A 23,001-nucleotide genomic window follows, 5' to 3' on the forward strand; every position below is an offset into this window, starting at 1 on the left:
GACCTGAAACATTGAGCTGTGTTCTAGACCCTACTGTATAATGAAAAGTTTCCATTTCACGTTCATCATTTGATGTCCACAGCTTTACATGATCTAAGCTCTGTTCCATTTGGTTAGTCAATAATAAGTCACATTAGGTGTGGCTTCAGCCACACCTACAGGTTCACCCACTTTGAACCCACAGGCTCACAATCTGCAGAAGCAGAGAACACCTCACAGGAAATAGCACAACATCCCTATTTAACTATAACAATTTTATTTAGCATAGTTTAAAATCATTTCATGGTTCATTTATACAAATAGGCTTTTGATATACAATGATCAAAAATATAAAGACACCATGTAAAGTGTTGGTCCCACGTTTCATGAGCTGAAATAAAAGATCCCAAACAGCATATTTCTTTCAAATGTTGTGCACAAATGTGTGTACATCCCTGTCAGTGAGCATTTCTCATATCCACCTGACAGGTGTGACCTATCAAGAAGCTGATTAAACAGCATGATCATTACAAAGGTGCACCTTGTGCTGGGGGCAATAAAAGGCTACTCTAAAACGTGCAGTTTTTTCACAACACTACTCCACAGATGTCTCATGTTTTAAAGGAAGTTTCAATTGCCATGGTGACTGCAGGAATGTACACCAGAGCTGTTGCCATAGAATGAAATGTTAAATTTCTCTACCATAAGCCGCTTCCAACGTCATTTTAGAGAATTTAGCAGTACGTCCAACCAGCCTCACAACCGCAGACCACGTGTATGACGTCGTGTGGGCCAACGGTTTGCTGATGTCAACATTGTGCCCCATGGTGGCGGTGGGGTTATGGTATGGGCAGGCATTAGCTACAGACAACGAACACAATTTCCTTTTATTGAATTTGAATGCATAGAGATAGCGTGAAACAATTTTTTTTATGATATCTTTGACCAACAGATGCATATCTGTATTCCCAGTCATGTGAAATCCATAGATTAGGGCCTAATTCATTAATTTAAATGGACTGATTTCCTGATATGAACTGTACCTCAGTGTAATCCCCCAAAAATGGTTGCATATTGCGTTTATATTTTTGTTCAGAATATATGAAATTACAGAGTTCCCCACACATACACACTAGCCTTGTATTACAGAGTTCCCCACACATACACACTAGCCTTGTATTACAGAGTTCCCCACACATACACACTAGCCTTGTATTACAGAGTTCCCCACACATACACACTAGCCTTGTATTACAGAGTTCCCCACACATACACACTAGCCTTGTATTACAGAGTTCCCCACACATACACACTAGCCTTGTATTACAGAGTTCCCCACACATACACACTAGCCTTGTATTACAGAGTTCCCCACACATACACACTAGCCTTGTATTACAGAGTTCCCCACACATACACACTAGCCTTGTATTACAGAGTTCCCCACACATACACACTAGCCTTGTATTACAGAGTTCCCCACACATACACACTAGCCTTGTATTACAGAGTTCCCCACACATACACACTAGCCTTGTATTACAGAGTTCCCCACACATACACACTAGCCTTGTATTACAGAGTTCCCCACACATACACACTAGCCTTGTATTACAGAGTTCCCCACACATACACACTAGCCTTGTATTACAGAGTTCCCCACACATACACACTAGCCTTGTATTACAGAGTTCCCCACACATACACACTAGCCTTGTATTACAGAGTTCCCCACACATACACACTAGCCTTGTATTACAGAGTTCCCCACACATACACACTAGCCTTGTATTACAGAGTTCCCCACACATACACACTAGCCTTGTATTACAGAGTTCCCCACACATACACACTAGCCTTGTATTACAGAGTTCCCCACACATACACACTAGCCTTGTATTACAGAGTTCCCCACACATACACACTAGCCTTGTATTACAGAGTTCCCCACACATACACACTAGCCTTGTATTACAGAGTTCCCCACACATACACACTAGCCTTGTATTACAGAGTTCCCCACACATACACACTAGCCTTGTATTACAGAGTTCCCCACACATACACACTAGCCTTGTATTACAGAGTTCCCCACACATACACACTAGCCTTGTATTACAGAGTTCCCCACACATACACACTAGCCTTGTATTACAGAGTTCCCCACACATACACACTAGCCTTGTATTACAGAGTTCCCCACACATACACACTAGCCTTGTATTACAGAGTTCCCCACACATACACACTAGCCTTGTATTACAGAGTTCCCCACACATACACACTAGCCTTGTATTACAGAGTTCCCCACACATACACACTAGCCTTGTATTATAGAGTTCCCCACACATACACACTAGCCTACACCATTATTTCCCAAACTCAGTCCCGGGGACCCCAAGAGGTGCACATTTGGGTTTTTGCCCTAGCACTACACAGCTGATTCAAAAATCACCAAGCTTTGATTATTTGAATTAACTGCGTAGTGCTAGGGCAAAAACCCAAATGTGCACCTCTTGGGGGCCGCAGGAGTTCTGAAAACACGGGCCTACACACACACACACACAGCTAGCTGTAAGACCGCAGACAAAAAAGCCACAGGTGTGTGTTCTGTTTAGACAGAGTAAATATCAGGACAGGGTAGCACAACAAGCAACCCATAGCATTTACACTGACAGACATGCTTTCATTCTCTTAAAAACACTCTAAACACAGTCTCAGCAATATGTTCAACCAACATCTGTTTCCACAAAGCCCTGAAGGATCTCCACATGACAGAATAAAAAGTGAACTCCCTCTAGAACTTGAGGTGGAGTGGCATGTTTCTTCCACACACAGATTTTTTTCTCAAACAATAATTTGCATCTCTCTCCCTACCTAGGAGTGAACTCCCATGATTGGTTACTGTTAAGTTTATATTCAAAATACCAGCTGAACACCTGAATATATAGATTTTTTTTAAAGATGATATAAAATAGGAATGAGTTTTAATTGCTCTCTTGGTTTTATTCTTTAATACTCTGAGTGAGTCACAAATGGTACCCTATTACTTACTTGATGCACTAAAAACGCAGTAGGGTGCCATTTGTGATGCACATGCAAATAGGTCTGACCCTGTACATTTTCAGCATGATACCCTATCAATGTCCAGACTATACTGCCCACGTTTCCTTTACTTAATAAAATGCAAAAAAATTAAATATGCCAAAATAAATGTGCAATCTCAGCCCTATTTCCTGCTGTAGTTATTGTCAGTTATCACAGCCAGTAATCAAACCCCAGCCTCCATTTACCAGCATTATATAGGTTGTAGCATTCTAGAGGCAAAGGCCAAGGGCTGTGAACACAAGTTCACACCACAACACTTCTCTGATGTCAGTTATAGGGCTACATCCGTCAGAGTAGACCGAGGGGAGAAACATTGTGTAATGTGGTTTCATGGAACTTTGATAAAGAAGCTTTGGTTTCATTTAAAGCTTTGGTTCTTCTGAGAGGATGTAACGTGGAGTTTAATCAACTCTAGTATCTCTCTCACACACACACACACAGCTACTTAACAGTTTTGGCATCTAAAGCAAATAATCAATAAGGTAGATACAATAAACGTCAGATATCTTACAATAAGGCACATTAAAATGTAATTGGCATAAATAACTAGAACCGACAATCTGATATGTCCGTCATTCCACCATTCCTGTCAGCATTAAATCATACAAACTCACAACATTCATCCAACCAATCCATTCATTGATTTTAAAATGTCTGCACACAAACCCATTGCTTTGGCCCTTGCATCATACTTGGATTAGGCTAATATCCATCTGAAGGGACATTAAGAAGGTAAACTGGACACCTAGCTAAAGCAGAGAACCGTACAGAACAAGATGCCCAAAACGTATAGGCTATTTCCAGGTGTGTTTTCAACAGTCCTTGATGGATAGCCTGAATAACCGACTGGAGAGGCTGTGATTGAGGTCATGATTAACCTCTTACTAAGGCAGAGCTCATCTCTCCAGCTCTATCAGCCAACATGGCATATTAAGAAACATCTTAATGGAAAGGAATCATACGAAACAAAACAGACCGATTATTTACGCAGAAGCATCTTTGGAACATTGCAACAAAACAAAAAAAATCAAGTGATGACACTAACACAGGTTTGAGTGGACTGGGAGGAGTGAGGCTATCTGCACCCTGTTGGTATAGTCAACTTGGTGATGATAGAATTAGAAGTGGATTAAACTCAGAGGACAAGGAATAGAGCCAGGGTACTAAGCTCTGACCCTACAAAGGTCCGAACAACTGGTTCTGTTCTACCTTGTAATTAATTGCACACACCAAGTGTCCGAGGTCTAAATCAGTCCCTGATTAGAGGGAAATCATCCACCTGGTGTCCCAGGTCTAAATCAGTCCCTGATTAGAGGGGAATCATCCACCTGGTGTCCCAGGTCTAAATCAGTCCCTGATTAGAGGGGAATTAGGGGAAAAAGCAGTGGAACTGACTGAGTTCCAGATTTGATTTTGAGGGGCTGGAGGAAGGAGAGAAGTGAGCTGAATCAAGAGTCTTTAAAGGCAAAGGGGCCGAGAGGCAGAGGGGGCCGAGAGGCAGAGGGGGCTGAGTCCATCTCCTCCAACAAACTCAACCTTGCGCCGTCATTGTCTCTCCCTCATCTGTGTCCCTCCATTACAACAGTACACACTTCTTGGCATTCTTTTTGGTAACGGGATACAACACGGCCCGTACTGCCTCGCTGAACACTTCCCTGACCCCTTCCTGCGTCAGAGCAGAACACTCCATGTACTTCACCGCTCCTATCTGCTTAGCCATGCTGTTCCCCTGCTGCTGTGTGGTGGGAGCTAAACCCTGCTCCTTCAGCTTCTTCACCGTCTCCCCATCACTCCTCAGGTCCCTCTTGGTCCCCACTAGGAGGATGGGCACGCTGGGGCAGTGGTGAGACACCTCCGGGTGCCACTTGTGGCGGACGTTGGCGTGGGAGGAAGGACTCCCGATGGAGAAACAGATGACGAAGACGTTGGATTGGGGGTAGGACAGAGTGCGGAGGCGGTCGTACTCCTCTTGTCCGGCTGTGTCCCACAGGTTGAGGCTGATGATGCGGCCATCAACCGTCATCTGTGACAAACACACAAGTGTGTAAACATTTGTGTAACACACACACACACACACACACACACACACACACACACACACACACACACACACACACACACACACACACACACACACACACACACACCTGGGCGCTGTAGTTGTCGAACACGGTGGGGATGTACTCCTCAGGGAAAGCGTTGGTGGTGTAGGAGATGAGGAGGCATGTTTTACCCACGGCACCGTCCCCCACCACTACACACTTTACGTTCTGCATTCTGTCTCCTGTCCTGCTGCCTTCCTAACACCGACCTACCACACGGGCTGCAGACGCTGGGCAGAAAGAGGATGGGGAGAGAGAAAGTGAGGAGAGCAGGAAAGAGAGAGAGGGAGAGAGAATAGAAGGAGAAGCGGAGTAAATGTCTGATTGATTGTTACTGCTGGACAGTTTTAGTTTCCTCTAACCTTTGTCTCAAAATCAAAGTCCACCGGCTGGAGCCTGCCGGCGGAACAGAAATCAGCAGCAGAGCACTGACTGAACTTTGTTTTGATTATTTATTTAACTTTTGCTCAAGTCTTCTTAATTAGCAAGGTACCAGTTTAAGTACAAGGATTTACCTATGATAAAGTGTAACGCCTGAGTAAATTAGACAACAATAAAATTGCTATACCTAGGTCGTCAACTTTTGGGCGTACCCATAAGTTACTAGCCAGCCAGCTAGATGGAAAGCTAAGGAACTAGCATGTGGAATTCCTCAAAGTTTCTACTTCCTAAACACAATAAGTAACTATCAGCCACAATTAGCACAGTGTTAGTATACATACAAGTATAACAATGGCTTGCAAGAAGTATCTATATTCAAAAAAGTTGTTTCTCTTACCACCTCTCGACTAGAGCGAAACTTTTTAGCAGTGTACAGTCAATCACAACTGCATCCGGGGACCTTTCTTAAACGCCCACCACGTTCTATGTTGATTAAGGCATCATGGTAGTTGTCGTTTTTTATTCTTCTTATTTAGAGCTGATAAGTCATTCGGACGCTAGATGGCACTATAAACCATAATGCTTCATAAATAATGATCTCGCCCAGAAAATAACCTTGCTCGTTACCTTAAACATGTCTTACACTAAACATGCACGTTGAAATGTTGGTATATATTTGATTGTTTTATAAAACCGGTATGTATAGATCTCAAATCAACAACTAAATCAACAGTAGTCAGACCATGCCAAAATGTAAGCCTACAGACAACAGAAGTCATTAGGCAACCAAGCATGGCTCATCACAAAATGATACGGAACAAAAATATTAACACAACATTTAACAATATAAAAGATTTTACTGAGTTACAGTTCATATAAGGCAATCAGTCAACTGAAATAAATAAATTAGGCCCGAATCTATGGATTTCACATGACTGTTACAGTGCCTTGCGAAAGTATTCGTCCCCCTTGAACTTTGCGACCTTTTGCCACATTTCAGGCTTCAAACATAAAGATATAAAACTGTATTTTTTTGTGAAGAATCAACAACAAGTGGGACACAATCATGAAGTGGAACGACATTTATTGGATATTTCAAACTTTTTTAACAAATCAAAAACTGAAAAATTGGGCGTGCAAAATTAGTAGAGTAACTCTTCATCACAAGCAGACAAGGAATAGGAAGGGAAGCCATTTTAGAATACTTTACACTATTTCAGTCGGACCTACTCTGGCAGAGCGGGGCAGACTGGGACCCGAAATCGGTCCTGGCATTTCTAACACACCGGCCCATTTCTTTCCTTAAGGCCCCCAAACCGGTCCATTTTATTCTTCAAAGCTTCCACACCCAAGTATTAGCCAGATAATTATTGTTTTGCGCATAAAGAAATAGGTTAAACAAGCCCACTGGGCTGAAAATGGACCAGCACACCCCCACTGGCAGACTCATCAATGAAGTCACAACTCCTGTCTATACACTGATCAAGGTAAAGCAGTGGATACGTCCAAAATGGCACCCTTTTCCCTATATAGCACACTGCCCTGGTCAAAAGTAGTGCACTATAAAGGGAACACAGTAGGGTGTAATTTGGGACACAGAGAGTGGTTAAGAGGTCAGTGCTGACCAACCACCAGACAACCAGGGGAGACAAAGAGGCGCCAGTTTGTTGCTCTGCCCTCCAGGAGGTTCTGGCATCATCCGTGTCACTGTGGCCTGTAAACAGAGCTCTCCCACTGGACTCTTACACCCACACCCTTCTCACACCAATTCTCCAAGGAGATTCTCTAGGACGCCTGCAGTGTCACCATGGCAACGGTTACAGGCCTGAGGAGGACTGTGTCAAGACGTGGAGAGGAGGAGAGAAAAGGAGAGAAGCTGAGGGGCAGTGGAGAGAGGGAGAGAAAAGGAGATGGAAAAGAGGACAATGGTGTGTTAGTAGAGCAGGACAGCTTTGTCTCTGGAGGAGGAAGTAGTCTCATGATGCTGATAACGAGCCAGCAGCTTGGTTAGTAGAGCAGGACAGCTTTGTCTCTGGAGGAGGAAGTAGTGTCATGATGCTGATAACGAGCCAGCAGCTTGGTTAGTAGAGCAGGACAGCTTTGTCTCTGGAGGAGGAAGTAGTGTCATGATGCTGATAACGAGCCAGCAGCTTGGTTAGTAGAGCAGGACAGCTTTGTCTCTGGAGGAGGAAGTAGTCTCATGATGCTGATAACGAGCCAGCAGCTTGGTTAGTAGAGCAGGACAGCTTTGTCTCTGGAGGAGGAAGTAGTGTCATGATGCTGATAACGAGCCAGCAGCTTGGTTAGTAGAGCAGGACAGCTTTGTCTCTGGAGGAAGAAGTAGTCTCATGATGCTGATAACGAGCCAGCAGCTTGGTTAGTAGAGCAGGACAGCTTTGTCTCTGGAGGAGGAAGTAGTCTCATGATGCTGATAACGAGCCAGCAGCTTGGTTAGTAGAGCAGGACAGCTTTGTCTCTGGAGGAGGAAGTAGTCTCATGATGCTGATAACGAGCCAGCAGCTTGGTTAGTAGAGCAGGACAGCTTTGTCTCTGGAGGAGGAAGTAGTCTCATGATGCTGATAACGAGCCAGCAGCTTGGTTAGTAGAGCAGGACAGCTTTGTCTCTGGAGGAGGAAGTAGTGTCATGATGCTGATAACGAGCCAGCAGCTTGGTTAGTAGAGCAGGACAGCTTTGTCTCTGGAGGAGGAAGTAGTCTCATGATGCTGATAACGAGCCAGCAGCTTGGTTAGTAGAGCAGGACAGCTTTGTCTCTGGAGGAGGAAGTAGTCTCATGATGCTGATAACGAGCCAGCAGCTTGGTTAGTAGAGCAGGACAGCTTTGTCTCTGGAGGAGGAAGTAGTGTCATGATGCTGATAACGAGCCAGCAGCTTGGTTAGTAGAGCAGGACAGCTTTGTCTCTGGAGGAGGAAGTAGTGTCATGATGCTGATAACGAGCCAGCAGCTTGGTTAGTAGAGCAGGACAGCTTTGTCTCTGGAGGAGGAAGTAGTCTCATGATGCTGATAACGAGCCAGCAGCTTGGTTAGTAGAGCAGGACAGCTTTGTCTCTGGAGGAGGAAGTAGTCTCATGATGCTGATAACGAGCCAGCAGCTTGGTTAGTAGAGCAGGACAGCTATGTCTCTGGAGGAGGAAGTAGTGTCATGATGCTGATAACGAGCCAGCAGCTTGGTTAGTAGAGCAGGACAGCTTTGTCTCTGGAGGAGGAAGTAGTCTCATGATGCTGATAACGAGCCAGCAGCTTGGTTAGTAGAGCAGGACAGCTTTGTCTCTGGAGGAGGAAGTAGTCTCATGATGCTGATAACGAGCCAGCAGCTTGGTTAGTAGAGCAGGACAGCTTTGTCTCTGGAGGAGGAAGTAGTGTCATGATGCTGATAACGAGCCAGCAGCTTGGTTAGTAGAGCAGGACAGCTTTGTCTCTGGAGGAGGAAGTAGTGTCATGATGCTGATAACGAGCCAGCAGCTTGGTTAGTAGAGCAGGAGAGCTTTGTCTCTGGAGGAGGAAGTAGTCTCATGATGCTGATAACGAGCCAGCAGCTTGGTTAGTAGAGCAGGACAGCTTTGTCTCTGGAGGAGAAAGTAGTCTCATGATGCTGATAACGAGCCAGCAGCTTGGTTAGTAGAGCAGGACAGCTTTGTCTCTGGAGGAGGAAGTAGTGTCATGATGATAACGAGCCAGCAGCTTGGTTAGTAGAGCAGGACAGCTTTGTCTCTGGAAGAGGAAGTAGTCTCATGATGCTGATAACGAGCCAGCAGCTTGGTTAGTAGAGCAGGACAGCTTTGTCTCTGGAGGAGGAAGTAGTCTCATGATGCTGATAACGAGCCAGCAGCTTGGTGATCAAGACAGGTCTCTAGTCTAAAATACCGTGACCAATGTCAGGCTATTCACTATAAGGTTCACATAGGTTTCTGATCAAAAGTAGTGCACTATATAGGGAACAGGGTGCATCGGGAGGGGCACAGCAGTACGTGACCCTCCAGATGTCTGGGGGAACTCCGACTGTGGAGGATAGTAACTGCAAGAAAAAAACAAATAAGCAGAGCTGTGCATTGAAGAACACCTGCCTTTGACTTCTCTGTCGTCTTTAAACAGAAAGTCCTTTAGTGACGTCATTTCTAAAACAAACAACCACACCCCGAGTCTGATTAGCAACTTTATTTTATACGTTATTTACAAATACACACATTGTTGCCATGGATAACAATTCATGCCGTTCATTTTAAGATCTTTTTGACATAAACAGCAGCAGAATATTACAGTGAGTATCCTAGCAACATGTCTCACTCTTCACTTGTTAAAGTGCGTCAGAATGAAGAGCACATTCGAGATGAGGATAACCAATAAAATCGCTCAATTACCAATAATCACTTCGATATCACACCGACTGATTGCTGATTGGGCAAATCGATAGCCCAAGGTGAGAAAACAACAAAAGTGAAATTCCATCTATTCAATCTGAGTTTGGTCCATGCATCTAATGAAACAGCACAACAGGTGTAGAAATACAGTTCTAAGAATGGCCGCTCGAAACACAGAGGGAAATTATTCCCTACATAGTGCACTCATTTGGACCAGAGCTGTTTGGGGGCCCTGGTCAAAGGTTGTGCACTATATGGGGAATAGGGTGCAATTTGGGATGCAGATAAAGTAAAATAAAATAACATTTGAAGACGAACACGCCATTTTCAACATACAACATGCAACCTAAAAAGACTGGTCGATGAGAGTGATCTGTTGGAAGACCAAGGCACAGAGGAGGCCGCAGTGGCAAATTATTCTAAACAAATGATTTTCTTGAACAACAAATGAGGCACCCATTTCAGTAGCTTGACAAAGTCCAGGTTGGGTGTGAGGTGGTTAGAGTATCTCCTTGAAGTGCCCTGTTGCATGGACAGGACACTAGTGGATGGAGGTAGAGTGTAGAACAGAAGACAATTCTAAATCTACAGTGACAGTACACCTACTGTCCATTTGCAAAACATAGTAAATGTAGAGTGATGTAGTGGCAGCCATTTTGTTCCGAGTTGCAGTTCTTTGTCATCTTCCTGCCAGACAAGAGCGAGTATGGCAGGTACTTCGTACGTCCTTAATTGCACTTTACAATAAGACAGACCCAAGTGAAAACACCCCATCGTTTCTGGACAAGCTAAATAGAGTCTGCATGGACCAGTAACTGCCTACCCCTCCAGAACAGAGAGGTCTGATACAATTCACCAAGTCATTTATTGATACTCGCATACATGTACAGTGGACACAAACATAAACACACCGAGGCATGTGGACTGAAAAAGTGGTATGATCTCCCACGATCACTTCCACATGGGCGAGGAGGCAGGACGGGCCATTTTAGGTCCAGGTATCCGTGTTGCTGTGGGGGTTTTGCAGGCAGGGACAGCAGCTCTAGAGGGATCTGTGCTGGGGCTCGTCTTGGTTGTTTTAGTCCTGGACGCAGCTGTAACAGCTGTACGGATGGTTTTAGCTGTAGCAGAGGAGGGGCTGTGTGTGGAGCGGGGCTGAGAGGAGTGTTGGGTCTCAGAGTTGGAGGTGGGGGCGAGACGTTTGGTGACCCTGAGAGGAGAGCCTCTGACAAAGGCTGGCTGGGTGGTAGCTGTACTACTAGTGGTGCTGGTGCTAGAAGTCCTCTCCCTCTCTGGTCCAAGCCCCAGCCCAGCTCTCTCTGATGCCCGGCGGGTCAAGGTGGGTTTCCCTGGGGTCTGCTGCTGGTTCTCACCCCCAGCCTGGCTCCTCTCACTCCTGGTGCTACCGCGCCGCTTCACCTCTGTCTGGGTAGTAGTAGGGCGTGTGATGGGGGAGGAGCGTATGGAGGCGCTGGGTACGGACGGGGACGCCAGATGAGTGGAACGTGGTGTAGTCTGTAAATTAGGATTTGGAACGGGGCCGGTGGGTGTCTGTGTCTCCGGTTTGGTAATAAAACGCACCCTATGGATAGCAGTATTGTTCGGTAGACCTGCCCTGGGTACCAAGCCCCGCTTAGCCCCACCTCGGACAACAGGAGACTTCCCCCCGCCCCGAGAGTCCTCTTTCCCCATTGGAGACCCAGAACCAGCCCCTGGAGTCTCCGCCTGCTTCACTTTCCTCCACTTGGAGCAGAGGCTGGGTGGGGCTCTGGAGAGTGTTGTGGTAGGGGTGGGAGGAGGGGATAGGTTGTCATAGGAACGCAGACCTCGGACCAGGGTGTGGCACTCAAGGGTTTCGCCCACACATGGGTATGACCGGTCCCTCTCCCTGTCAGGGCTGGAGACCTCTGGGCATTCCTGTGCCCGCTGTGGGCTCAGTTCTGGTAGGCTCGGAGTCAGCCAGCTCTGTTCCACAGATTCGGTTTCCCTCTGCTGGGTTGGTCCGCCCTCAGGTGAAAGCCTCGGCTCCAAGGCACCACCACGTCCTGGTGTGGTCTCATTGGCTCCCTTAGCCTCCTGGGATTGTGATTGGACACCGTATGGGGTGGCAGTGGCCATTGATGTTTCTGATTGGCTCTCGAAGGGCTGCTGAGTCACCTGAGTAACCGTTGACCCTGTTAGCTGAGCGAGGTCAGGGTCCTGATGCGCTGCGTCTCTGACTGAGGTGTCTGTGTGTTTCGCCTGAGAAACAGGGGTAGGATCAGTTCCCTCTAGGTCATACCTGTGTCTAAGACCAATGGTATTTCTTCTCACACTGGGGATGGCAGTAGTGGTAGTGGAGGAGTGTCTATAAGGACTGGCCATAGACTTAGTGGTCAGTACACACTGGTCAGGGACGGCATCAACTGTCCGTTCATCGTGAGTTTGAGTCACTCGAGCCGTTTGTTCATGTCGGCTATCAATGACGTTTTTAAATATTCCATGTTGGGTTTGGGTGACATAGGCAATAGTGTCCTGCCATTTTTGGGGGAATTTGAATCTATGTCCACACTGGGTTTGAATGATGTTAGAAGTCAGTTCATGTTGCGGTTCTGAGACTTGAGCCTGAGTTGTCCCTTCATGATTTGGTCCCTTAGTCTCCAGGACTGGTTGGTGCTGACGGACCAGGGCCTCTGTCTTGGTCTCGGTCCCCAGGGATGGTCTCTCCTGGTTGGGGTAGGTGGGGCAGGGTAGCCCTGGAGAGGTCTGGAGGTTGGAGGAGCTAAGGTGGAGTTGGGGGGATGTGTTTCTAACCAAACCTGGGGATGTCTGAATAGGAACGGAGGTGTAGTTCTGGAGGTGGTGGGAGTGCCTGCGGTTCTCCTGGGTTCTAAGGCTGCGCCGGCTCCAGGTGTGGCTCAGGTTCTCAAGGGTTTTCTCTAGGTCATTCTGGTTCTCCTGGGTTCCCGGTGGGGACACCCGACCCGTAGCCACAGCCAGGTCCAGGTCCAGCCCTGTACACACGGCCACGGAGCGACGCTTCTCCACCATCTCACGCTCCATCCGTTTCTGCTCCTTCTGTTCCCGCTCAGCGTTTTCCTGAGAGGGAACAGGACGAGTTCAATGAGTTTCAGGTAAAAGAAGAAACATCAAGTATACATTTATCAGCACAGCATCTACGCTTCTTTCTTCTGTCTACATCTACGGTATTCCATCCCACTCATCCATCCCACTCATCCATCCCACTCATCCATCCCACTACCTCATATTGCTGTCATGCAGAGGGTCGTCAATATCTTCCCAAGTTGCAAAGTCGGAAGCCCAACCTAGTTCTACAAATTATCTTCTTAAAATCCTATTTTAAAATCCAACCCTAACCTTGAATTACAACCAAAAGGCATTACAATATGTACGTAGTGGGAACCCATGCAGACAGCTTGATGTAAAACAGTCGGACTCACCTGTACAGCTCTTTGGAAGCGAAGGCAGAAGGAGTGGAAGACCCTGCAGGCCTCCTCCAGTTTAAAAGTGCTGTCATCCTCACAGAAGAACTGGACCAGAGCCTGACTGGACATCCTCATCCCCTCCACTTCATCCTCTGCTTCCTTCAGACGCTCCTCTGCCACCTAGAGAGAGAGAGCGCGAGTGCGAGCGAGCGCGAGAGACATGGAGGAGAGATGGAGAGATTGCGCGCGAGAGAGAGAGAAAGAGAGAGAGAGAGAGAGATAGCAAGATTAGACTGACTGTTTTTTTTTGACCAAGGAGGACGAATATGAAGGGAAGAGACTCAACCAAAGCCATGTGAGTTTCAGTTTTGTTCTTTGTGAGTTCATAAATTCTCACTTCACTAGACACCATAGATGTGCTGTAGATCTAGAATTATATATTTTCTAGGTCAGTGCGAGTTCTAGATCAGTGTGTGTTCTAAATCCATGTTCTAGAATCTAGTTCAGGTCCATACCTCCAGGAAAGGCTGTGTGAGCTGCTGGATCTCTGCCTCCGTCTGGACACTGATCCTGAGGGATGCCACACGCCTGTGGAGCCTGGAGAGATCCTCTACTACCGACTCCTCACACAACCTATAGGAAGACAGAGACGAGAGAGATGCATCACTTTACATGACTTTAAAGGTGGGCAATATGAGATAGATGCAGAAAGTAAACAGCATAGTGGGTCCATTACCGTAACAACTAAGATTGTGAAAAGCATGAAGCAAACCCGTACGTACACATGCACAGATACTGTGTGTTGCATCTCGCTCATCTCAATATCTCCGGTGCTGCTCGTGGCAACGTCATTTTGCAGAGTCTACCTTCATAGATGATAGTAAAGTGATCGCTGTGAGTTTCTGTGACCAAAAGTTGGCCGAAATATATGGCTCTGGATAAAAGCATGGGTTTTTAAACCACAACCCAACCTGTTGCTGTGATCCGTGAGAAACTAGCGTGCGGCAAATCAAACCATATGGGAATCTTTGTTGTAGAAGATGCTGTTAATTAAGATTATAACTCAAAGCTGTTCCCAAGCTGTGACCTACATCAAGCTGTTATTTTCCTCTAACAGATAATGTAATACATCCAAGATTTCCCCTTTGGCCCCAGCAGGCTGTCGCAGAAGCTTTTATTTAACGAGTCCGTTGTGAAGGACATACTGCTTTCCCGGGAACAGGCCCAAATCCCTGTCCTTTGCGTGAAGAGAAGATGGAGAAAAAGAGGACGGAGTTTGGGCTGCCTTCTGAGAATTAGTTGGCGATCAAATAAACCCCCACTGCCTTCTGTTCTACTAGCTAACCTGTAATCATTGGAAATTAAAATCGACGACCTACGAGGAAGATTATTCTACCAACAGGCCATTAAAAATGAAAATCTTATGCTTCACGGAGTCATGGCTGAACAACGACATTATCAACATACAGCTGGCTGGTTATACACTGTATCGGCAGGATAGAACAGCAGCCTCTGGTAAGACAAGGGGGCAGACTATTTATATTTGTAAACAACAGCTGGTGCACGATATCTAAGGAAGTCTCAAGGTTTTGCTCGCCTGAGGTAGAGTATCTCATGATAAGCTTGAAGACCACACTATCTACCTAGAGAGTTTTCATCTGTATTTTTCGTAGCTGTCTACAGACCACCACAGACTGATGCTGGCAGTAAGGCCGCACTGAATGAGCTGTATTCCACCATAAGCAAACAGGAAAACACTCATCCAGAGACGTTCCTAGTGGCTGGGGATTTTAATGCAGGGAAACAAATCCATTTTACCAAATTTCTATCAGCATGTTAAATGTGCAACCAGAGCGAGAAAAAAAACAACTCTAGACCAACCTTACTCCATACACAGAGATGCGTACAAAGATCTCCCTCGCCCTTTGGCATATCTGATCATAATTATATCCTCCTGGTTCCTGCTTACAAGAAAAAATTAAAGCAGGAAGCACCAGGGACTCGGTCAAAAAAAAAGTGGTCAGATGAAGCAGATGCTAAGCTACAGGACTGTTTTTCTAGCACAAACTAGAATATGTTCCGGGAATCTACCGATGGCATTGAGGAATACACCACATCAGTCATTGGCTTAATAAGTGCACAGTGACCGTACGTACATACCTCAACTAGAAGCCATGGATTACAGGCAATATCAGCATCGAGCTAAAGGCTAGAGCTGCTGCTTTCAAGGAGCGGGACTCTAACCTGGAAGCTTATAAGAAATACCACTATGCCCTCCGACAAACCATCAAACAGGCAAAGCATCAATACAGGACTAAGATTGAATCATATTACACTGGCTCTGACGCTCGTCAGATGTGGCAGGGCTTACAAACCATTACAGACTACAAAGGGAAGCACCGCCGAGAGCTGCCCAGTGACACAAGCCTACCAGACGAGCTAAACTACTTCTATGCTCATTTTGAGGCAAATAACACTGAAACATGCATGAGAGCACCAGCTGTTCTGGACAACTATGTGATCACGCTCTCAACATTCACAAGGCCGCAGGGCCAGAAGGATTACCAGGACGTGTACTGCGAGCATGCGCTGACCAACAGGCAGGTGTCTTCACTGAAATGTTCAACCTCTCCTTGTCTGAGTCTGTAATACCAACATGTTTTAAGCAGACCACCATAGTGCCTGTGCACAAGAACACTAAGGAAACCTGCCTAAATGACTACTGACCCATAGCACTCACGTCTGTAGCCATGAAATACTTTGAAATGCTGGTCATGGCTCACAACACCATTATCCCAGAAACCCTAGACCCACTCCAATTTGCATACCGCCCTAACAGATCCACAGATGATGCAATCTCTATTGCACTCCACACAGGTTTGTAGGCCTTCTTGCTCGCACACGGTTTTTCAGTTCTGCCAAAAAATGTTCTACAGGATTGAGGTCAGGGCTTTGTGATGGCCACTCCAATACCTTGACTTTGTTGTCCTTAAGCCATTTTGCCACAACTTTGAAGTATGCTTGGGGTAATTGTCCATTTGGAAGACCCATTTGTGACCAAGCTTTAACTTCCTGAATTTTGTGAAGTGCACCAGTCCCTTCTGCAGCAAAGCACCCCCACAACATGACGCTGCCACCCCCATGCTTCACAGTTGGGATGGTGTTCTTCGGCTTGCAAGCCTCCCCCTTTTTCCTCCAAACTAAACGATGGTCATTATGGCCAAACAGTTCTATTTTTGTTTCATCAAACCAGAGGACATTTCTCCAAAAGTACGATATTTGTTTAAATTACATAATTTTCTGGAATTTTCCAAGCTGTTTAAAGGCACAGTCAACTTACTGTATGTAAACTTCTGACCCACTGGAATTGTGATACAGTGAATTAGAAGTGAAATAATCTGTCTGTAAACAATTGTTGGAAAAATTACTTGTGTCATGCACAAAGTAAATGTCCTAATCGACTTACCAAAACTATAGTTTGTTAACAAGAAATGTGTAGAGTGGTTGAAAAACTAGTTTTAATGACTCCAACCTAAGTGTTTGTAAACTTCCGACTTCAACTGTACCTTGTGTCAACTGAAGCTTATCCTCAATACTGACAAAACTAAACTAATGGTGCTTTCTAAAGCAAGAAATAGACATCTCAACCTTTCCCCTAATACTACCTGCCAGGGCAATGAGATTGAGGTTGAAACCTCATAAATACCTTAGAATTTTTATTGATGACTGCCTCCTTTAAATAGCATATTCAACAATTACAAAAAGATTGAAGCTGAAGTTGGGATTTTATTTCAGGAATAAGGCCTGTTTTTCTTTTGAAGCCAGAAGGAGGCTAGTACCCGCTACATTTCTGCCTTTAATGGGATATTTTATATATGAACGCTTCCGCTCAGTGTTTGAGATCAATTGACACCCTTTACCATGGCACTTTGAGATTTATTTTAAACTGCAAAACCCTTACGCACCACTGCACTTTATGAACAAAGATTGGCTGGCCTTCTCTAGTCAATCGCAGGATCAGTCACTTTTATTTACAAAGCCATTTTGGGTTTACTACCACCATATTATTTGGCTCTGTACCGGTACCCCCTGTATATAGCCTTGCTATTGTTATTTTACTGCTGCTCTTAAATGACTTATTCCTTTCATTTCTTATTCTTATTCAAAAAAAAAATTAAGCTGCATTGTTGGTTAGGAGCATGTAAGTAAGCATTTCACTTCATCGTATTCGGTGACTAATAACATTTGATTTGATTGGCTGAGAGAAATTGATTATAAAAAGATTGTGGGGCTGTTTTGTTAGACTTCAGTGTGGCCTTTGACATTGTCGATCATAGTCTGCTGCTGGAAAAACTTGTGTTATGGCTTTACACCCCCTGCTATATTGTGGATAAAGAGTTACCCGTCTAACAGAACACAGGTGTTCTTTAATGAAAAGAATCAGGAATTCCCCAAGGCAGCTGTCTAGGCCCATTACATTTTTCAATCTTTACTAATGAATTGCCACTGGCTTTGAGTAAAGTGTATCTATGTATGCGGGTGACTCAACACTATACATGTCAGCTACTACAGTGACTGAAACGACTGCAACACTCAACAAAGAGTTGCAGTTAGTTTCATAGTGGGTGGCAAGGAATAAGTTAGTCCTAAATATTTCTAAAACTAAAAGCATTGTATTTGGGACAAATCATTCACTAAACCCTAAACCTCAACTACGTCTCGTAATGACTAATGTGGAAATTGAGCAAGTTGAGGTGATGAAACTGCTTGGAGTTAACCTGGATTGTAAACTGTCATGGTCAAAACATATTAATACAACAGTAGCTAAGATGGGGAGAAGTCTGTCCATGGTAAAGCGTTGCTCTACCTTCTTAACAGCACTGTCAACAAAGTAGGTCCTAAAGGCCCTAGTTTTGTCGCACTTAGAGTACTGTTCAGTCGTGTGGTCAGGTTCCACAAAAAAGGACTTAGGAAAATTGCAATTGGTTCAGAACAGGGCAACAAGGCTGGCCCTTGGATGTACACAGAGCTAATATTAATAATATGCATGTCATGTCATTCTCTTCTGGCTCAAAGTGGAGGAGAGATTGACTTCATCACTACTTGTATTTATGAATTTATGAATTTATGAACTATAGGCACACAGCTCGGACACCCATGCATACCCCACAAGACATGCCACAAGAGGTCTCTTCACAGTCCCCAAGTCCAGAACAGACTATAGAGGGCGCACAGTACTACATTAAGCCATGACTACATGGAACTCTATTCCACATCAAGTGACTCATGCAAGCAGTAAAAAACAGATTAAAACAAAACACCTTATGGAACAGCGGGGACTGTGAAGCAATACGAACACAGGCACAGACACATGCATACAAACACACAATAACATACACACTATACACACACGTACATATGGATTTTGTACTGTATATATGTGGTAGTAGAGTAGGAGCCTGAGGGCACACAGTCTGAATGTATTGTACTGTTTTTAAAATGGTATGAACTGTCTTAATTTTGCTGGAGCCCAGGTAGCTGCTAATGGGGATCCTTAATAAATACAGACACCGATACCCACAGAGTAACTGACAGTAAGAGTGTTTCCCAAATGGCACCCTATTCCCTTTATAGTGCACTATATCTAGAGCTCTGGTAGTGCACTATATAGGGAATAGGGTGCCACTTGTGGACTCAATCTAAGGGTCCTACATAGCCGTGATATTGAAACAGACATGTTGCTCATGACAAGGGGATAGCTATATCACTAACAGCTGGACAGTACCGTAACACAATACAGTCCAGTTGGAGAGGTTTTGTGTGTGTGTGTGTGTGTGTGTGTGTGTGTGTGTGTGTGTGTGTGTGTCCTGCGGATCTCATATGCTCCCCAGAAGCAGCCAAAACACCACGGGCCCCGTTCAAACACTTCCGATTGCTTCCTTCCTTCTTTCCTCCGTTTAATTAACTAATTCAGTACAGATCTAATGGATTGGTTAATAGCAATGAAGTGAAAATCTTACTTTATATGCAGATCAAGCAAATATCTGTTTTTGCCACGAGGTAGATTTTCAAACTATTAGAACTGTGGCGCGTTCAGCGTGGCAATGTTTTGGAACATTCGGATAGAACTATGTAATATAGAAAAAACATGCCTCTCTGACATGTAGAACAAGGAATCATGTTGGCTCTATTTGTAGCATTTCTATTTGCAAAGTTTGACAGCGTCTGGCAACTGAACGTTGCCCAGTCCCCTATGAGGAAGGAAGGGGAGCATTTCTAATCTTGGGAGGGATCTATATTATTGGCTCTTACTGACCTGGAGGCGGGGCCGACGTGTCCTAGTTGGCCGGGAAACGACAGTAAACTCTGGTCCTTTTTCACTGCTTCCTGTGGAGACAGAGACAGAGCTGATCCAGCTATTGTTTCACACAGTGAGTCGTCATAATTCTGGATGAATCATTGCATTGTGTCACGATTCAGTGTGTTGATGTGGTTATTGTGAATTCATGGTTGGTCAAATACAACTAATAGTTTGAAAGAGATTTTCAAGACCTGTTTTATCTGTGCCAGTTGAACAATTTAGCTAAATAAGAAAAAGTATATCGTTTTTCCAAAGGAAACTAAATGAGCAGTCTGTCAGATGGTTGTTAGTCTTCAATAAAAGAGAAGTCTGGGATGAATTTTGTTGTCTTTGAACTAGATCTAGAGAGAGTTCATTTAGATGTGTGGCATTTTACTGCTACAGCTATAAGTAGGTCTTGACTGAAAGATGAACTAAAGTCAAGCACTTCAAGGGTCACTGAGAGTACAAAACATTAAGAACACCTGTTCTTTCCATGACAGACTGACCAGGTGAAAGCTATGATCTCTTAATGATGTTGCTTGTTAAATCCACTTTAATCAGTGTAGATGAAGGGGAGGAGACAGGTTAAAAAATAACTTTTAAGTCTTGAGACAATTGATACATGGATTGTGTATGTTTGCCATTCAGAGGGTGAACGGACAAGACAAAATCTTTAAGTGCCTATGAAAGGAGTATGGTAGTAGGTGACAGGCGCACCGATGTGTGTCATGAACTGCAACGCTGCTGGGTTTTTCACGCTCAAGAGTTTCCTGTGTGTATCAAGAATGGTTCACCACCCAAAGGACATCCAGCCAACTTGACACAACTGTGGGAAGCATTGAAGTCAACATGGGCCAGCATCCCTGTGGAACGCTTTCCACACCTTGTAAAATCCATGCCCTGACAAATTGAGGCTGTTCTGCGGGCAAAAAAGGTCGGGGTGCAACTCAATATCAGGAAGGTGTATATTTGACGACGTCGGGGCGAGGGGTGCTGAAGTACAGTAGGATCAGTTTGGCACTTTAGATGATAATGAATACAGCTACAGTATATGGGTAATAGATACCCGATCCTAGATCAGATCTTACCATGGCCACAAAGTGCAGGAGGTTCATGCCTGGTTTGTTGGCTTTAGTGTCGGCCAGTTTGAGCAGGGAAGGGATTCGAAACCCCGCTGCGTTGCCTGCGTACCCACCCTGAGGTCAAATACAGTAGGTCAGTGAAAAGAGGTCACACACAAACCTGACATCTTAAACAAACACATTACAAAACCCAGATGCCGTCAGAGTGATGCTCTGGAACACACCGCAGTTCACACCCCAGTTCACACCCCAGTCCAACACCCCAGTCCACACCCCAGTCCACACCCCAGTCCACACCCCAGTCCAACACCCCAGTCCAACACCCCAGTCCACACCCCAGTCCACACCCCAGTCCAACACCCCAGTCCACACCCCAGTCCACACCCCAGTCCACACCCCAGTCCAACACCCCAGTCCACACCCCAGTACACACCCCAGTACACACCCCAGTCTAACACCTCAGTCCAGACCCCAGTCCAACATCCCAGTCCACACCCCAGTCTAACACCCCAGTCCAACACCCCAGTCCACACCCCAGTCCAACACCCCAGCCCACACCCCAGTCTAACACCCCAGTCCAACACCCCAGTCTAACACCCCAGTCCAACACCCCAGTCCACACCCCAGTCCAACACCAGCAGCATTGTGCACACAGATAAAGAACGGCTCTCTCTTTCATCTGAAAGGTAAAAAGAAAGGAGGAGAAGAAAGAAAACATGAATACTCACAGCATTCATGTAGTTTCCTGCCTTCAGAACCAGACGGAGGATGGAGTGCAGCTCAGGACAGCTCAACAGCTCTGAGAGAGAGAGAGAGAGAGAAAGACCGAGAGAGAGAGACCGAGAGAGAGAGACCGAGAGAGAAAGGGAGTTTGGAAAGAATTAACAAAATAAATCAGCGCAAACAAGAATCTATAAAAAGAGAGTCTATATAGAATATATAGAATACAGAATATCTGACCACTGTGACTGACCCAAAATTAAGGAAAGCTTTGACTATGTACAGACTCAGGAGCATAGCCTTGCTATTGAGAAAGGCCGCCGTAGGCAGACATGGCTCTCAAGAGAAGACAGGCTATGTGCTCACTGCCCACAAAATGAGGTGGAAACTGAGCTGCACTTCCTAACCTCCTGCCCAATGTATGAACATATTAGAGAGACATATTTCCCTCAGATTACACAGATCCACAAAGAATTCGAAAACAAATCCAATTTTGATAAACTCCCATATCTACTGGGTGAAATTCCACAGTGTGTCATCACAGCACCAAGATTTGTGACATGTTGCCACGAGAAAAGGGCAACCAGTGAAGAACACACACCATTGTAAATACAACCCATATTTATGCTTATTTATTTTATCTTGTGTCCTTTAACCATTTGTACATTGTTAAAACACTGTATATATATATATATAATATGACATTTGTAATGTCTTTATTGTTTTGAAACTTCTGTATGTGTAATGTTTCCTGTTAATTTTTATTGTTTATTTCACTTTTGTATATTATCTACCTCACTTGCTTTGGCAATGTTAACACATGTTTCCCATGCCAATAAAGCCCTTGAATTGAAATTGAATTGAGAGAGACAGACCGAGAGAGAGAGAGAAAGAGACATACCAAGAGACATACATGTTAAGAAATTAATGATTTAGTCATTCGGTTTTACACCAATAAACCTCAAACATCACTTAATGCTAACTTCAAAGTTTCTGATGACTTAGATGTCGTCTGCCAGCGACCCTGTATAAAACTGGTGAATAAAACTCATATCTTCATTAGACGAAAAGCCACGTGCCAAATCCAACGCCTGTGGCCCATCTGTGGCCTACAGTACAAAGCATCACTAATTCTGGACAAACTTTAGATTACCTTCCCAGACTAAACTCAAACAAGACTGAGAACTCAAAGGGGAAAATAAAACCCCCTGCTGGTGATTAAAGGGGAAACTAAAAACCATTGGTCTTATCTAAAAAGGGAAGTGGATGGGCCACAAAAGGGTTTAACGAGACGGTGATGAGGAGTAGAGTAGGCCTAATCTAAAAACCTACTTTCACCATTTCATACTAAACTGAAACAAGAGCACTAAAACGGGACGTGACTGGTATGGACGTGAACAGCCACATAAAGGAGTTTATAAAGGGGCAGTGATTGGGAGTAGAGTAGGCCTAGGGTGCCATTTGGGACGAACCCTTAACTATA

General features: G+C 44.9%; 2 protein-coding genes across 3 annotated transcripts in view; both read right to left on the reverse strand.

Annotated features, from left to right (window-relative positions):
* Positions 1-848: 848 nt before the first annotated feature.
* LOC139366521 (rho-related GTP-binding protein RhoG-like) lies at positions 849-6,045 on the reverse strand. Of its 2 annotated transcripts, none has more exons than XM_071104101.1 (5): positions 5,968-6,045; positions 5,235-5,419; positions 4,416-5,110; positions 2,263-4,366; positions 849-1,111 (listed from the first exon to the last, which is right to left on the reverse strand). In XM_071104101.1, exons 2-3 carry the CDS (start codon positions 5,361-5,363, stop codon positions 4,664-4,666), a joined length of 576 nt encoding a protein of 191 aa, XP_070960202.1. In that variant the 5' UTR covers positions 5,364-5,419; positions 5,968-6,045; the 3' UTR covers positions 849-1,111; positions 2,263-4,366; positions 4,416-4,663. The 2 variants fall into 2 exon arrangements, with proteins under 2 accessions (XP_070960202.1, XP_070960203.1); XM_071104102.1 differs by having other exon boundaries at positions 2,299-4,366; positions 5,968-6,028.
* Positions 6,046-9,730: 3,685 nt separating this feature from the next.
* The window catches only part of LOC139366075 (FH2 domain-containing protein 1-like), a 37,274-nt gene continuing 24,003 nt past the window's right edge, over positions 9,731-23,001 (reverse strand). The window contains exons 7-12 of the mRNA XM_071103163.1: positions 21,527-21,597; positions 20,805-20,912; positions 19,690-19,760; positions 13,889-14,006; positions 13,389-13,553; positions 9,731-13,026 (exon numbers count right to left, since the gene is read on the reverse strand). Of these exons, the coding sequence (XP_070959264.1) occupies positions 10,900-13,026; positions 13,389-13,553; positions 13,889-14,006; positions 19,690-19,760; positions 20,805-20,912; positions 21,527-21,597 (2,660 nt within the window). The 3' untranslated portion in view covers positions 9,731-10,899. The remainder of the gene's footprint in view (positions 13,027-13,388; positions 13,554-13,888; positions 14,007-19,689; positions 19,761-20,804; positions 20,913-21,526; positions 21,598-23,001) is intronic.

The sequence above is a fragment of the Oncorhynchus clarkii genome, chromosome 14 (assembly GCF_045791955.1).
Source record: "Oncorhynchus clarkii lewisi isolate Uvic-CL-2024 chromosome 14, UVic_Ocla_1.0, whole genome shotgun sequence".
Lineage (NCBI taxonomy): Eukaryota > Metazoa > Chordata > Actinopteri > Salmoniformes > Salmonidae > Oncorhynchus > Oncorhynchus clarkii.